Genomic DNA, 16,841 nt, shown 5'->3' on the forward strand with positions numbered 1-16,841 from the left:
GACGTAGCTGAACTAAGCGAGTATAATCTCGAGATAATGTATTCGCTAATATACAAGCTATTTTATAACTTTTACTATTAGCAAGGGCTTGGAGGCATGGAGTTGCTGCTTGTGTAGTACCTTACAAACTTTTGTATTACTAACATTGAACAAAAAGGCTAGCTGTCTAGTACTTTTTTCGGGATGGTTAAATATTTCATCTAACGCACCCTCCTCAAGTTTGGGTGTACATGTGTACATGTTGAGTGTGGTCATCCTGATTTACCACGTTTTTCAGGTTTTAAGCTTCCTTGCTTCTGAGCTGTCTACAAATGGATGAAAACATTGTGTGAGAAGGTAACACCGGATCGGGAAAGTGTTCCTAATGCAGCCATCTCACCTTAATGGAGTTGCAATGTGCGGAACCGTGCGTTAAAGATATATCTGCTATTTGTAAATTAGTATAAATATGATTCACATTACCTGCTATGGTGAAGAAGATAACGGTAAGAAAATGAAATAACTCCTACAGTACAGATCAATGTATTCGCTCGATCAGTAGCTAAGACAAACTGCGTACTATTAGTTTTTATTTACATTTACCACAATGACTTGTTAATTACAACTGTTTTAATGCAAATTATTTTTCAATATTAATATTATTCTATTATTTTCACGATTTAAATAATATTTTATTTTATTGTAATATTTTCAATATTATTAAATTATAATTAATTACCCGATAACGTTAATAAAGTTATTACAGTTGAGATCGTGTTAAGTTATTTATTTTATTCAGGAGGAAATGAAAACTGATTTTTTAATGTAGATTCTCAATTCAAGAATTTCCGCCATAACTTAGTTATTTATGAACAGATTTAAATAAATAAGCTATCATTTTCTATCATAAAACGCTTAACTTTTTTTTTTTTGTAAAACAACACTTAAATAAACCAGCGGTCGCAAAGATATTAGCAGTTAAAAAGTTTACACGGTGACCATTTTGAAATGGATTGAGAGGTCAAGTTCATTATTTTTATAAATTTTAAGTTTTTATAAAATTTCAGCTCGATACGATTAAGCGTGCTTGAGAAATACATTTTTACGTTAAAAATACAAAACGGCATACAGTCTGTAAACCAAACGTTTCTGGACGTATGTTATTATAATATTTATTCTTTATTTCAATGCGGAGAACCATCCCCTGAATCCTTAAAACTGTTTTTATAAACACCTTGTGAACTTGCCGGTGTCAAAATTCTGAGTTGTTTGAATAACGGGCTGCAGTTATCTTTTTATCGGCATGAGAAAGGCATCTTAAAATCTTTTGAATGTTAAATACAGGTTTTGCACGGTTACTTTTTCACATTAACTTTGTAAATTATATTTTATCATCAAAATTAAACCGTATTTAGTATATAATTACTAAAAATAAATCAGAATTTTTAGTAAAAAAAACTCGGATCCCATTTGACCGCTAATAGCCACAACTTAGAAAACAGTAGAAGAAATTATAAAAAATTTCAAATTTGCAAGTCGAGTGTCATGGAATCTTTTTTAAAAATCCCTATTTGTCAATATTAACATTAAAGTTTAAAAAAATCTGTGTTTTAAGAAAGGGTCCCGTTTAGCTCTGTTATTGTTTAGGGCCTAAAAGTTTATTTATTGGAGAAAATATTTACTTAAATATGTCACCTCGATTTGTATTGCAATATTATAACGACAGTAAAAAAAATTAATTTAAAAAAAGTACTGTGCTGCTCCCCGGTCTAATAAGATTGAAAATGAAGCTGAAACTGGGATGTATGTTGGCAAATATTTGTGCTAAATTTAAACTATTTTGGAACAAGTTTTTGAGTACGAGGCATAAACTCTTTAGAAATAATATTTATTATCCCTCCCACTTTAAAATCCAATCGGCTTATAACTTTATAATTTTAAATAAGGTCATTATACTAAAGCTCAACTTGTACAATCGCTTTTTAAAAAATAAAAAATGGCCTCCCCCTTTTTAATTTTATCCAAACTTTAATGCCACCAGTAAGTCAAACTTTTTGCAACTGTTTTTGAAGAGTTTTTATTAAGTCGGTCCATAAATATCAATTAAAATATAAACCAACACATACATATACTTATATTTATCATCTGGAAATTTCTGTAACCTTTTAATATATATATACTTATTATTTAAAGGATCTTGAAATATTGACATTTGCAAAAATTCAGATATCCAACAATTTTGGCTGAAAGTTATAGTTTCTCTTTATGGCTGTGCTGCTGCAGCAATAAAGATATAAAAAAAAATTACTGAAATACAAAAAATAATATTTAGTTTGTTATCGAATTTTTGAAATCTGTATCAATTTAATGCTGTTAACAGCATTTATTTAAGAAACTGTTAATAATTTTTTTAAAAGCTTTAACAAAAAAATTATTTAACTATCTTGGATGATCTAATATTGGATTTTCCCCGCTATATTATTTCAATAGACGGTTGGCTTAATTGTTATTAAAGATTATCTCATCTCTTATATTACTCGTGTTATTCTTAATCCTTTTCATTATTTAATGCGCTTATCTTTTCTGAGTGTAATAAATCTTACACAAGCTTACTCTTTACATTTATCTATGTTTCCTAAGATTTTTTATTTACATAATTACTTAAAATTGATAAATTTTTTTTTTGTGTAGCTGTAGATCCTTTTCACAGTTGCGGCTGTTATTAATAGTTATAAATGCGATTCATTATTATTTATATAGGAAATACTCTTTGTTTGTCCGCTATTGTTTTATTTTAATATTAATCCCTCGGATAAAGAACTACTATAAAGTATAAATTCACTTTGTGAGAAAAAATAAAATTATTCGCAAACTATTTGTTACGGGTTAGCACCTTATGAAATATATATAGATGTGATAACTGCTTTTCACACGGCCGGATGGCAATGTCTTAGTACTTATTATTTACCGGTAAGAAGTAAATAGCGGCCAAATCTATACTATTACACGAAGAGGAAGAGGGTTTTTGTTTGTTCAGGATAAACAAAAAAAACTACTCTCAATTACAACCAAACTGTTACCGTGTTTCTTGGCCATCTCAAAAAAATAAAATGCGTGTGTAATAGTGGAGATTTGCCGGTTGAAGCACAAACTTTATTGAATTGAATTAATGAACTGCGAATCTCTATCGCTGTGCAAGGTGGGTTTGAACTGAACGATTTGAATCGATCGAATGAAAAATATTACAAATATAATAGAATTAAATGTACGTTAAATAAAATAATATTAAATAAATTAAAATAATTTCTGTTTAACAGTAATGGGTTTCCTGTGGAGACTGTGTGTGAGGCTAGAGTGGTGAGGTGTGCAAGCACATTGCGGGAGGCTAGACCGATCATCACCATAAACCGGTAACAAACGGGGTGCCCGTAGGGTGATGCAGCGGATTGCTCCTGCAAACAATCTTCTGATTTTCAAAATTCAAACATGGTATTTGTTAGTAGGTTGAAGACTCGGCAAGGAGGGTGAAGTTGTGAATTAAAGATATTCATTAAGGAAAAAATAGATTACTCCTTTTACTTAATTATTATATTTGCGCCTCCACAGCAAAGAAATAAGTTATGAATTTTTCGTCATCAAATATGTGTGTATTTTAGTTACCGTAGTTACTATTATTCTACTGTACAGAGTTTTGCGGTCTCCCATTGGGCACCTACCCAGGTGGCGGATAGGGGAATGCTCACCAGATATGTTGGGTACCGGGTGATAAAACACCTGAGACGGACCAAAACCGGCGACAGGTCAAAGGTCTCTACAGCGGAAGAGGAAGAATTTCCTATTAGTGGAGAGGGCGGAAGTGCCTAGGGGAGTAAACTCCGAATGATAATCCTGCAAGTCTGGAAGCAGAGAGCTGGCAGCCTCACCACCTCACCACCAGTCTTACTCTACGCAGCACCCAAAATCCAGGTAGAGGAATCTTTACAGTACTGGCAAGCATCCGTTAGTCTCGGATCAGGATCGGAATAATCGGGACTGTTATTCTATCTTTTGTAATTTAGTTTCTTTTAATGGTTTCTCAGGACTCTGGAAACGGCGACCGAAGCAAGCTCTGCAGGTTTCTAGCGCGCCGGTCCGCTTGGCAAATTGGAATTGGTGAGCGAAGTGAGCTCTGTGGTCATGGGGTAGGCTCCTTGGCCCTGGGAAACCCTGAGAAGCCCCCTGAGTTGGCTCAAGGATTCGCCTGTGGAACGATCATTTTCGACTTATAAAAATATTTTGAGTAATCGTAGACAGTCTTACTACCGAACATTTGGAACAGTACCTGATTGTTTACGTTTAAAAAAGTCACAAAATGTTAAATAATTGTTAATTATCGAATATATCGATATGTTATTCAACTACTTACTAATTATATGCTGATTTTGAAAAAAAAACTAAAAATTACTATTTTTTATGTTGCATATTATCCGGTCTCTGGTAGTTATATAGTTTATCTGTTATTTAAAAAAAATAAATTATCCAATGTTTGTTAAATCTATGCTTAATTTTGAATATGTTCTAATCTAATATTTATTAAATTTCCTGGGTAGCTAAAAAGTTGAAATTACGAGTAGTTATTCATAATAAGGTGTTAGAAAAAATATTAATTTGATTAACAATAATCCCCTAACAGTTTTAAATTAAGTGGTGATTTAATAAAACGGGTATTAGGATCAAAAGGTGTCAGGATGGAAAGGTAAAGCATGGAAGATTATCACCGTAGGTAGCTATCATTAAGCAGCTTACTACCAGACATCTAATGAAGAAGTTCTGAGAAGAGGCGGAGTTAGAGGAGAGCTCCTGACAATTATTAAGTGCAGGAAGCTTTTTTGGGTCACATTTTAAAGGGAAGCCGGTATCAACTTTTGAGATCGGTTCTTCAGGGAAAGACTGAAAACGTAAAAGAGTTGGTTGGAGACGAACTTCCTGGTCGGACAATATTAGGGATCGGACCGGTATCCAAGGTGCAGAAGCGTTTTTTCATTATGCTCAAAACGGAGAAGAATATGCTAAATTGATAGTCAGCATCAGGGGGGGGGGACTTGATATGATACCAAAAAGAAGAAGAAGTAATTTTGGAATACACATAAAAAAAGAGAAAAAAAAAACATGCGGGTAGACAGGAGAACTTTCTTATTTTTAAGATTCCGTAAAATTATATCTTTTTAGATAATTAATTTAACTTAATCGGAATGTTTCTATATTTAGATTAATGAATTATTTTACTTTTCCGTCTACAGCAGCGAAGGGAAAGTATTGTAATCTGCCCGATTTGGGCATATGCGGTTGTCACCGGATCTTGACGTTTTGACACCTAAACCGAAAAAACCAGATGGAAATTTTCGGCATGTACGTGTGCGTTCGGTTTCTCACACCTTATATCCAGAACTACTGGACCGATTTTTACCAAACTTGGTCAGATTATTTCTATGTATCGGGCTCTAATGCCGTTAAATTTTCAAATTAAAAATTAAAGAGGGTGAGGCTGTAGAGCAAGAGCTCACCCCTCGATATCTTGAGATTTCGCCTAATTAAGTTCATATTTTTCTTAGGAACATTTGTTAGCGATTTTTTTTTTTTTTTTGTCTTCAGTCACTTGACTGGTTTGATGCAGCTCTCCAAGATTCCCTATCTAGTGCTAGTCGTTTCATTTCAGTATACCCTCTACATCCTACATCCGTAACAATTTGTTTTACATATTCCAAACGTGGCCTGCCTACACAATTTTTCCCTTCTACCTGTCCTTCCAAACTTAAAGCGACTATTCCAGGATGCCTTAGTATGTGGCCTATAAATCTGTCTCTTCTTTTAACTATATTTTTCCAAATGCTTCTTTCTTCATCTATTTGCCGCATCATTTGTCACTTTATCCACCCATCTGATTTTTAACATTCTCCTATAGCACCACATTTCAAAAGCTTCTAACCTTTTCTTCTCAGATACTCCGATCGTCCAAGTTTCACTTCCATATAAAGCGACACTCCAAACATACACTTTCAAAAATCTTTTCCTGACATTTAAATTAATTTTCGATGTAAACAACTTATATTTCTTACTGAAGGCTCGTTTAGCTTGTGCTATTCGGCATTTTATATCGCTCCTGCTTCGTCCATCTTTAGTAATTCTACTTCCCAAATAACAAAATTCTTCTACCTCCATAATCTTTTCTCCTCCTATTTTCACATTCAGCGGTCCATCTTTGTTATTTCTACTACATTTCATTACTTTTGTTTTGTTCTTGTTTATTTTCATGCGATAGTTCTTGCGTAGGACTTCATCTATGCCGTTCATTGTTTCTTCTAAATCCTTTTTACTCTCGGCTAGAATTACTATATCATCAGCAAATCGTAGCATCTCTATCTTTTCACCTTGTACTGTTACTCCGAATCTAAATTGTTCTTTAACCTCATTAACTGCTAGTTCCATGTAAAGATTAAAAAGTAACGGAGATAGGCAGCATCCTTGTCGGACTCCCTTTCTTATTATGGCTTCTTTCTTATGTTCTTCAATTGCTACTGTTGCTGTTTGGTTCCTGTACGTGTTAGCAATTGTTCTTCTATCTCTGTATTTGAACCCTAATTTTTTTAAAATGCTGAACATTTTATTCCAGTCTATGTTATCGAATGCCTTTTCTAGGTCTATAAACGCCAAGTATGTTGGTTTGTTTTTCTTTAATCTTCCTTCTACTATTAATCTGAGGCCTAAAATTGCTTCCCTTGTCCCTATACTTTTCCTGAAACCAAATTGGTCTTCTCCTAACACTTCCTCCACTCTCCTCTCAATTCTTCTGTATAGAATTCTAGTTAAGATTTTTGATGCATGACTAGTTAAACTAATTGTTCTGTATTCTTCACATTTATCTGCCCCTGATTTCTTTGGTATCATTACTATAACACTTTTTTTTAAGTCTGTCGGAAATTCCCCTTTTTCATAAATATTACACACCAGTTTGTATAATCTTGTTAGCGATTATAAAATAAAAAAATCTGTAAAAAACTTATTTTTCTTCTTTTTTTTGTATTATAAGCCGATCCCAGGAAACTGGACCGGCAATTAAGCATCCGCAGTTCTCAGGGTGCCGCGGCAGCAGTCTCTGCCCTCCCTATCTATCCCGTTTATGGGGTGTCCCACTGGGGTTTTTTTAACCGGGGCTCAAACAGGAAGCATGACCCGGGTGGGCCATACAACCCTAACCAGCCGGGCTGTCCGAACTACCTACTACTAAAGATGCTTCTGACAAACATTTTAAAAACTTTTAAGCCGGCAGTCGAAAACAACAAAGCCGGAATATTGAAATCTAGCTCGAGCCGTTGAAGGTCACGGAGCAACCTGTCCCTGGCGTAGGCGTACCGCACACAAATCGTATAAAACATGAGACGCTGTCTCCGGCTGTCCACATTCTAGACAATTAGGATCAGCCACTAAGTGAAAAGAGTAAAGCTTAGCTCGGAAGTCTCCATGTCCTGAGAGTATCTGCGTCATTTCGTGGTCCGGCCGAACCTTACAACTCGTACATCGACGCCGAACATCGGGAAATATTGCGTAGGTATGCCGCCCCACTGTAGCGGCATCCCACCTTCGCTGCCACTTCTCATAACCAGTAAGTTCGATACCTCTTGCCCGATCTGTTGTGAATAGCCCCGACTTTCTCAATCGATACTTTTCGGCTCTCTCCCGAGCCGAGATATCCAAGGGCTTTACTCCCGCAATCACTGTCAGGGCTTCTCCCGACACAGTGCGATACGCCTTCGTTAATGCCAGTAGCGCCAAGCGCTGAGACCGGTTCAACAAATTGCGGTAATACTGTATTTCTAATCGTTGTGCCCGTACAGCAGAGGCGTACAACATCATCGACTCGAAGAGGCCCATATATAAAATTCTCAGAGCCGTGAAATCAAGGCCCCATGTCGAACCAGACACTCGCCGTAAGCTGTTAAAAGCGGCACAGGCCTTGTTTCCGACCGATCGAAAGCGACCTCTTCCGAACAGCCGGTCCACCCACCGCTGAAGGGTCACCTTCCCCGGCCCTAATCGATCAGTTCTAGACAGGCCGTCTGTCACTCTCGCGACCCTCTCATACTGTAAGCGTCCCTCATGTGATCATCAGGGAGGTCCGACCCGTCCACTCTTGCATGAGGATTGGCCAAAGCACCCTAGACATGAGAGCTACCTTCCTTCCCCTATACGTCACCGCGTTTCAACATTTTTTTTTTTCAGATAATCCCATCGTGTATATTCCCAGAAATATATATAACCCTTATCCAACCTATAAATTTGCACCTCTCCCCGTGAATGAGGTATCACCCGAAGTCCTAACCGTCTGTAAGATCGGTCCGAGTATAGACCGCACAACGCAAATGAGAACGTAAATTAATCGATTAGAACACAGCACAATCGAAAAGAAGATAGACTCAAACAAAATCAGTTAAAATTTATAAAACATCTGATACGACTATAGACATCACACCTGTCCCACCCCTTTATCTCCCAAACGGGGATTGTTATAGAACGGTAACGGGCAAAACAGTGTCCAAAACGTACGTGAAAAAATAAACTACAAGCCAAATAAGTAAAATTTATAAAACATAGTAATTGAAAGACAACAAAGAAATAAAATCAAAACAAAATCGATGAAATTTACAAAAATGCGATCAACATTTTCCCGTAATTTCCGGTAGACACCGTAGATACCCGTCCGAAAATAATCCTACCCCGTCTTTCTACGAACGATGTGTCCTACAACACTGTAGCTACCGACAATAGTGTCAAAACATAGGGTGCATCATGCACACGAAAAGGAAACGACCAAATAAAAAACCTAATAGTAGAATCCTTACATATCCACGCGGATGTGATCGCAGAGAGGCCATAATCATCCTGTTCCACAAAAGCTAGTCTGTACCCCGTTCAAAAACTTTTGCAAAATCCCATCCCTGACCCAAAAAAAATGCTGTTGTAGTCGGCTGCTACGTTGTGACGTCACAGACGAGCGGTAGAATTAAATAAACGAATAATATTTAAAGTATAAAAAAGTAACTCTGGTCGGGCCGGGTCTCGAACTCGATTGCGGTCGACTCGGTAGTCGATGCGTTAAGCCTCGCGGTTACACCGGTCTGCCGACCGTACGAGCGAAAATTATTTTATGCAAGTAGTTAAATTAGTTTAGTTTGCGGCCGACTGTCGACGCTAGTACCACATCATCCACGCAAATTAAATACGGAATGCGTTCGCGCTTTAGTTAAAATCATCGAATTAAATAAACGAAAAAATATTATATTTGAATAAAACTATAAATATATTTTTAATTAAGTCGTGTCTGTAAGTCGTACATCAGAAACAACCTACAGTTGTAGGACTTTCCCGGAATCTGGCTTTTAAAGCCGCGTTCTGGTAAAGTCTTACAACTGTGTTGTCATTTTTTTTTAAATTTGTTACAGTTTTGTATTTGTATGGAACTTATCAATATATTTGAAGACTATATTCTTCAACCTGTGAAATATTTATTTAATAAAATATTTTTGTACATTAGAGTGGTCCAAATAGGGCAAACTTTTTGTCGAAAAACGTGCACCCCCTGATTTAAAAGTACTCTCAAAAACAAAATTTTTGACGCGTTGATGAACCCTTTCCGTTCGAAAAAAGTCATCCCCCACTCCACTTGAATTTTAAAGGGGATTTAACATGGGTTTTAGGTTATTTTCAAGTCGTTACGATATAGCGCTTGCATGTTTCATCACAAAACTTCAAAAATAACGTATATAAGGGTTTTTGGGGTCGGAGAACACGAATTTGAAGTCACAAAACTCATTTTGGGTCGGTACGCTAGCCTTTTTTGATGAAGACATCTCAACCGAATTAAAACTGAAAACGGTTGAAAAACTAGCAATTTCGGGTGAAACTTACGAAAATTTATTATCTGCGACAGACGATGATTGTGATTATGATAACGAACCTGCTCACACGAAACGCTACGAAACTAAAAACGTTAACGAATTGTTAAACAAAGAAATCGACTTTTTTGCCAACACGGAGTCCTTGAATTTTTTTAAACGATTCGAACTTGCGACTAGCTTTCTAGAAATCGATCCGTGTAAGTGGAGCGAAAACGAAGATTATTCGGCTGCTTTGAATCGTGTTAAAAATCTAAAGGTCGTCAATGACCGTTCAGAAAGAACGGTTAATTTGGTGAAAGAATTTAGATGTAAATTCACTAGAGATGAAAGTCAATTGAAATATATACTACAAATTGTAAATGATCATCGCAAAAAACATCCAAATGTATATAATTACATTACATATGTAATGTAATATAATAATAGAAATAGAAATCGTAAAATTTTAACAACATTATTTGAATAATTATATACATGAATATAAAATTGTTTAAATAAAATGAGAGTTGATCTTTTTGAATCTATCCTTCAGATTTTTTTTAATCGAATACGACTTCAAAAGTTTTAAAGTGTCAAAACAATTTTTTCACTTCAAATTCGTGTTCTCCGACCCCAAAAACCCTAATTAACGTTGTTTGTAATGTCTAACATTGATTTTTCTACATAAAAACTAGTTGTCAATTAATTGGCAGCGATTTTGACAGTTTTAACTTGTCAAAATAAGTTTTGTGACTTCAAATTCGTGTTCTCCGACCCCTAAAACCCTTATATACGTTAATTTTGAAGTTTTGTGATGAAACATGCAAGCGCTATATCGTAACGACTTGAAAATAACCTAAAACCCATGTTAAATCCCCTTTAAAATTCAAGTGGAGTGGGGGATGACTTTTTTCGAACGGAAAGGGTTCATCAACGCGTCAAAAATTTTGTTTTTGAGAGTACTTTTAAATTAGGGGGTGCACGTTTTTCGACAAAAATTTTGCCCTATTTGGACCACTCTATTGTACATATATATATATATATATAATTTAATGATGTGTTCGATATGAATTGGAAACGCTCTTGTAACGTTGATTTTCTTTTTATTATTATTATTATTACTATTATTATTATTATTATCATCATTTTATTATGGAACACTCGTAATTTATCTTATCTGGGAATATAATAGTGTCTCCTACACATTTAGACAGTTCTTGAGTTATTGTATTTAGTGCTCATGTTTCTGTATTTGGTTGTGTCGCGGTTATAATTTTTACAGTTTTTGTTATCAGTATTTGTTATTTATGTATAATGTTTTAGTAAGTTGTGAATTTTCCTTGAATATTAAAAAATGTTTATGAAATTTTTTAGTCTTATTATGTTGTAAAATAATTGGTTTTTAATATTTTGCTACTCCGATTAAAAAATATTATGGATTTTCTTCATATTGCACTTTAGAAAATACTTTGTGTATTTCAGTACTTGGTGTGTTGTGTTTTTATTTTTTAAATTATGAAAGTGCTCGATGCTCTTGATAAAAAAACTATAAGTATTAAAAGGTCGAGTAAGTATTTTTTTATTTTTTTCATTTAAAAGATTCCGATGTGGACACCATATGACTTCCTTGTGTACGTTTATTAAATTACATATACACATTTTTTACAATGAAAAGTGCATAAAATTTTATTTCACTAATAACTTCTGATATATTTCTTTTTTTTTTATTGTTATTATTGAATCATTATTTACCGTAAACTTTTTTTTACACTCGGAGAGTAATAATTTTTAATAAATCAATATATTTAAATTTAAAAAAAAAAACCGATGTGCCTTCCCCTTGTTAGATCCAAATATTTCATTAATTAAAAATTTATTTAACTATAACTCTGGAACCGATGAAAATAAGTACCGCTTACGATATTTCGTTGAAAAGCTTTCGATGAGGGCTGATTACTGCAGTTAAGAAAAAGTCCAAAATCCAAATTTTTTTGCTTTTCGGCTTTTTCGTGGACACTTGGTCCAGTCGATTGCGATCAAAAGGGGAGGTGTACAACTAGATTTTACAGCGGTCGTAAATCTATAATTTAAACATCCTACGGCTAATCGTTTTTGAGTTATGCGAGATACGTACGTACGTACGTGCAGATGTCGTGCCGAAAGTAATCGAAATGGATTCAGGGATGGTCAAAATGGATATATCCGTTTAAATCTGAAAACCGAAATTTTTCGCGATCGCAATACTTCCTTTACTTTGTATAAGGAAATAAAAAGGCGTATATTTTTTTCCATTTTTTCTAAAATTAAGTGGGCGGAACAAAATTTTCTACGAATATAATTTTGTATAATTGTTTTTTAAATCTTAACAATATATAATTAATAATGATTATATTGTAGGAGATGATTTAGGTCGTACTGTGCTAATCGGTTGTGGCCGGGGGGAGTTAATTTTGCGAATAAAGTTAAAAAACATTCCACAACACAAATTTCGCAGGCTTATGTTACATTTATAATTTTCGGGCGCGCTACGTCGGCAGGATCTTCTCCCCTCGCGGGGGGAATCGAGATGTGTATACTTGGAGATTAATTTATAAGTGTCATATATATTTTTAATAGTTGACGGGGTACGCCTACCCGTTTTAGCAAATATGACAAGCGAGCGGTTGGAACACGTAGGTCGGTGGTTAGCGCGTAGGCACCGCGATTAGTCCACTCACGGACTGTTAGGTAAGCTCTAGGAGCTACTTAGGATGCCGGTCGAGGATAAACTGTTCGAGGCTCAGTTGCCGTTTGTGATAGAGACATTCGGTCTTATGCTTTAGGGTGACCGAATGGGGTGGTGGCGGGAGAAATGCCAAGAAATACCTGGAGATTATCTTCTGCTTATCGCATGTTCAATATGGCCGTCACCACGTCAAGCAACGTACTTTCAACACGAACTTATATGTTGTTAATAACTCGACGACACATTTCCTCGATTATCTCGTCGCACGCCTCAATTATCAGCATTCGCATTCCAGCACTGTACGAGGATGTTCCTTAGAAATCCCCAAAGAAAAATTATCACCCGGATTCAAATCAGGGGTCGGTTCTGTCCACACGCAAAACGATTAGGAAATCGGTTTGAAATTTGCATTTGCGTTAAAATTTGCACGCATAAAGTCTAAAACAACATTAGCTGTGTGCGGTCTGGCTCCGTCCTGCATGAACCTTGTCGTTTTCTAATCGCAAACCTTTTGGAAGAAGCTGAGGAACAGAATTATTACTCGGCACGTTTAGATAACCTTCACCGTTCACTATCTGTTAAAAAAAGTTTGGCCTTATTACCCGATGACTTGAGATAGCGGCCCGTACCGTAATTTTTGGAGCGTGGGATACACCTTTTCATGAAGCACGTGTAAATTTTTGTAGCCCAAAAACGTAGATTTTATTTTAAAAACGACCCCGTCTAGGTAAAAATGTTTCTCTTCTGAAAACCAAACGTTGTTTGATAAAACTTTCGGCGAATGCCATTCTTTGATGTTTGTTGTCGATCGTAATTTAGGCAACACTATTACTTTGTTAGGATGCAAATGCAAATTAGTTTTTTAAATTCTCTGCACATATCGCCTATAAATCCAAAGTTCTGCTGCTGATTTGTTGATTTGCTGCTCTGACGGCTTCATTTTCTGTGGAGAACGAACATCGGCAGGCCGTTCGCGCTTACTTTTAAATACCGAGGTACCACTATTACATTTTTCGTACTCTATCTATTGTTTTAAATGATGGCGACCGTCTAGTTTGAAAATCTGCACGAAATCGTCTTTGTGTAAGCAGCACTCTTTTTGTTTCATTAAAAAACAGCCCGGTCTTTACACGCTGCTCAGCAATCGATCTCTCTTTTCCGGCCATCTGGGAACGATACACAGACAGCGCACTCGGAAAGAGAAGACGCTAATATTCATGAACCGACCTCGGTAGGGGAAGACACCCTCTGCCACCCCATCCGTTCCGAGCCGTTACGGGCTTTACCGGAGGTCATTTTCAAAACCTCGGCTTTTGACATATTCCAGTCCGCCTCGGCCAGGATGCCGCGAGTGACATTCCCGTAGGTGTACTGCTATTTAGCGAACTCAAAACAAAACGCATTTTACCGAGTCTTAGATTGAAAGAACCAAACTAAACAAAGGAATTGAACTACCTAAAAGTGAGTTCAACACGCAGCACGAAACGTAAAAATATTACACGGAACAATAAAACACAATAACATTGAAATAAAAACGTAATTTATAAAGCAAAACATCAACAAAAGCAGAATACAAGAGAAATCCAAGCAGAGCTCTAGATCCCCTCAGCATTCTTTTCCTTTGCTAAGTACACTATAAAACTCTCCGCTATTGTCCATTCGGCCTGGCTCCTCCGGTTTATACGGAGATCCAACGCCGACCCGATAAGCTCAAACCGACAGGTGGACTCCGTACGCATAAACTCGTACTTCGAACGCTCATAGAAAACACGGTAGGTGTTATCCAATTGTCTACACTGAGGACACATCCCAGAATCTACGAGGCCGAATTTCTGCAGTCTGTCCCTAAAAGCACCACGAACTGCTGTCACTTCTACCAACTTAAAACACATTAATAATTGTTAACCTAAACAGTTATTGTCAAAACAAATGTTGGATCATTTTGTGCGCCACCCTGTATATGTGCTCTTAAGTTTGTGAAGTAATATTACTTTAATAATTAAAATTTATAAATTTCGCTAAAGTTATTTATTTATTTTTTTAAGCTTTACTAAATAGTCCTTTGTTCTACATTTATGAGTATAGTATAATAAAAATATTGTTATTAATAATTTTTTATCGATTAATGAAAACGTTTTTACGGTGTAACTTTTTTATTGTTATATGACAGATGCCAATCATTAGCAATTTAATCGACAACGATTAACTTAGTGTATTAATTTTTATTTATATCATGACGTGGATGGATTTATATCCATGTATCCTGTTTTATATATATATATAAAACAAGTTATTTATTTCTGTTTCTGTCAGTGAACTCGAAAAATTTAAATTCTTGGATTTAAATAAGCTTTTATTTTAGTATAAATATTTCTCCAGTTTTTAGGTTGATTTCATAAGAAAGCTACCTATTGTAATGGGTACCATGATTCGACTTCCGAAAATTTCCAAATATCTTCGCGTTTCACATCCTCCAGACCCCAAAACCACCAAAAGTTAATATATATATATATATATATATATATATATGTGTGTGTGTGTGTGTGTGTGTGTGTATGTGTTTCACTTTCTTATAGACACGATAACTGCCGTAATTTTGCGCCAATCACTTTTAAATTGATACATAAAATATAACGACCGAAAATCTCGGTCGAGTTCATTAATGGGCAAAATCGAACCATGGGTAGAGAGCTTTTTTTGAAAAAACAAAATATCGCTATAACTTTCCTATTAAGTAAAACATTGAATTCCTTTAAAGTTCCTACTGTTCTTTTGATAAGGGCCTAAAGTTTTTTGATATCACCAACCACTGACCCAGGGGGTGGAAAAATGGGATTTCGAAGACAAAAAAAAAATGCCTCTTACTTTGCCCTTAATAGGCACAGTATCGAATCGCTTTAAAGTGGTCGTTAGTCCTCCAAACATTACATAAAACTGTTGTCTGAAACATTTTACCCTTACGGCACGGGATGACCAAAATGTTGCTGGAATTGTAAGAAGATGGGGCTTGTCGTATGTTAAACGTGTAAACTTTTTCACATGTAACCGTTGTCGTATCGAGTGATTTTGAAGTTTTTCTAACTTTAAGGCGGAAATCTTTTTTTTTCCTTACTTAGCACCGGTGAAATCTACCTTCGCCTTCCGGCGTGCCAAAAATAATTTTTTTATTAAGTAAGACGCCGTTTTATTTTTTAAACATAATGTTTGAAAGGCGGGTACAATTATCATTTAACTTGTGCACTTTTACAGTCTTATTTGAAAATTTTCCATTACTCACCTTAACATTATCGGTATAATGCGTGGAACTTCTTGAATTTTTAATTTTATTTCTGCGAATGTTTGCGATCGCTCGAAATACTCTTTTGCGCTTGAGTAAATCCCAAAAAAAAGGTCGCATGCAAACAGTCAGGAAGTCTAACCTGCCTACACAATTATCGGTATACCGTGTATATATATATATATATATATATATATATATATAAACAAAAAACAATCATAAAAATTAAAAAAAATTGAGCCAAAAAAAAAAACAATAAATCGAAGTAAAAAGATAAAATAAAATACTGAGGAATTTATTTAAGTAAAATTATGGGTGACCGATTAACTTTTAATTTTTAAATGTATTTTTCATGTTGTAGAAATAGCAGGCATTTAACGATTAAAAGTTATCACCAGGTGTTACATCGATAAGAAAATTTTGTCCTACAACGAAAATATTTCAATGTTCTAAATTAAAGAGCCACCGACTGCATTTAAATAATTTCGTCGAAGGACAAAATTTTCTTATCGACCTGGTGAGGACTTTTAATCATTAAATGCCTGCTATTTCTAAAACATAAAAAATGTATTTAAACAAATTAAAACTGTTTGATAGTTAATCGTTCATCCGTTATTTTATTTAATAATTAAATACTGCAAAACGATTTTTAGTTTTTTATTTACATACCTTGTTTTATTTTTTTTTAGTTCGATTTATAGTCGTTTATCAGTTAAATTTAATTTTTATTTTTGGCATTCTTGTTTTTTAATTTTATAATTGCTTTTATTACTAAAAATTATGGAGTCTATTATTAAAAATGATTATAATTGATTTATGGAGTAGTAGTCCACCTGTATATTCCCGATATGATTATATATCATATTTTTACCTATCAGGATAGTATGCTTGTTTATATCAGATTATGCTTTAAATTAATTTATTTGCGGCGATGTAAAGCTGGATTTTC

General features: G+C 35.0%; 1 protein-coding gene across 2 annotated transcripts in view; it reads left to right on the forward strand.

Annotated features, from left to right (window-relative positions):
* C1GalTA (Glycoprotein-N-acetylgalactosamine 3-beta-galactosyltransferase 1) overlaps positions 1 to 16,841 on the forward strand; it is a 79,918-nt gene that overhangs the window by 21,207 nt on the left and 41,870 nt on the right. Inside the window, exon 1 of one of the 2 annotated variants that reach the window (XM_075381465.1) lies at positions 11,353 to 11,457. The exons of the other annotated variant lie outside the window; for it this stretch is intronic. Within the exon in view, the coding sequence (XP_075237580.1) occupies positions 11,406 to 11,457 (52 nt within the window). The 5' untranslated portion in view covers positions 11,353 to 11,405. Of the gene's footprint in view, positions 1 to 11,352; positions 11,458 to 16,841 lie in introns of those variants that run through there. 2 annotated transcript variants of the gene reach the window in all.

The sequence above is a fragment of the Lycorma delicatula genome, chromosome 13 (assembly GCF_047948215.1).
Source record: "Lycorma delicatula isolate Av1 chromosome 13, ASM4794821v1, whole genome shotgun sequence".
In the NCBI taxonomy this organism is placed as follows: domain Eukaryota; kingdom Metazoa; phylum Arthropoda; class Insecta; order Hemiptera; family Fulgoridae; genus Lycorma; species Lycorma delicatula.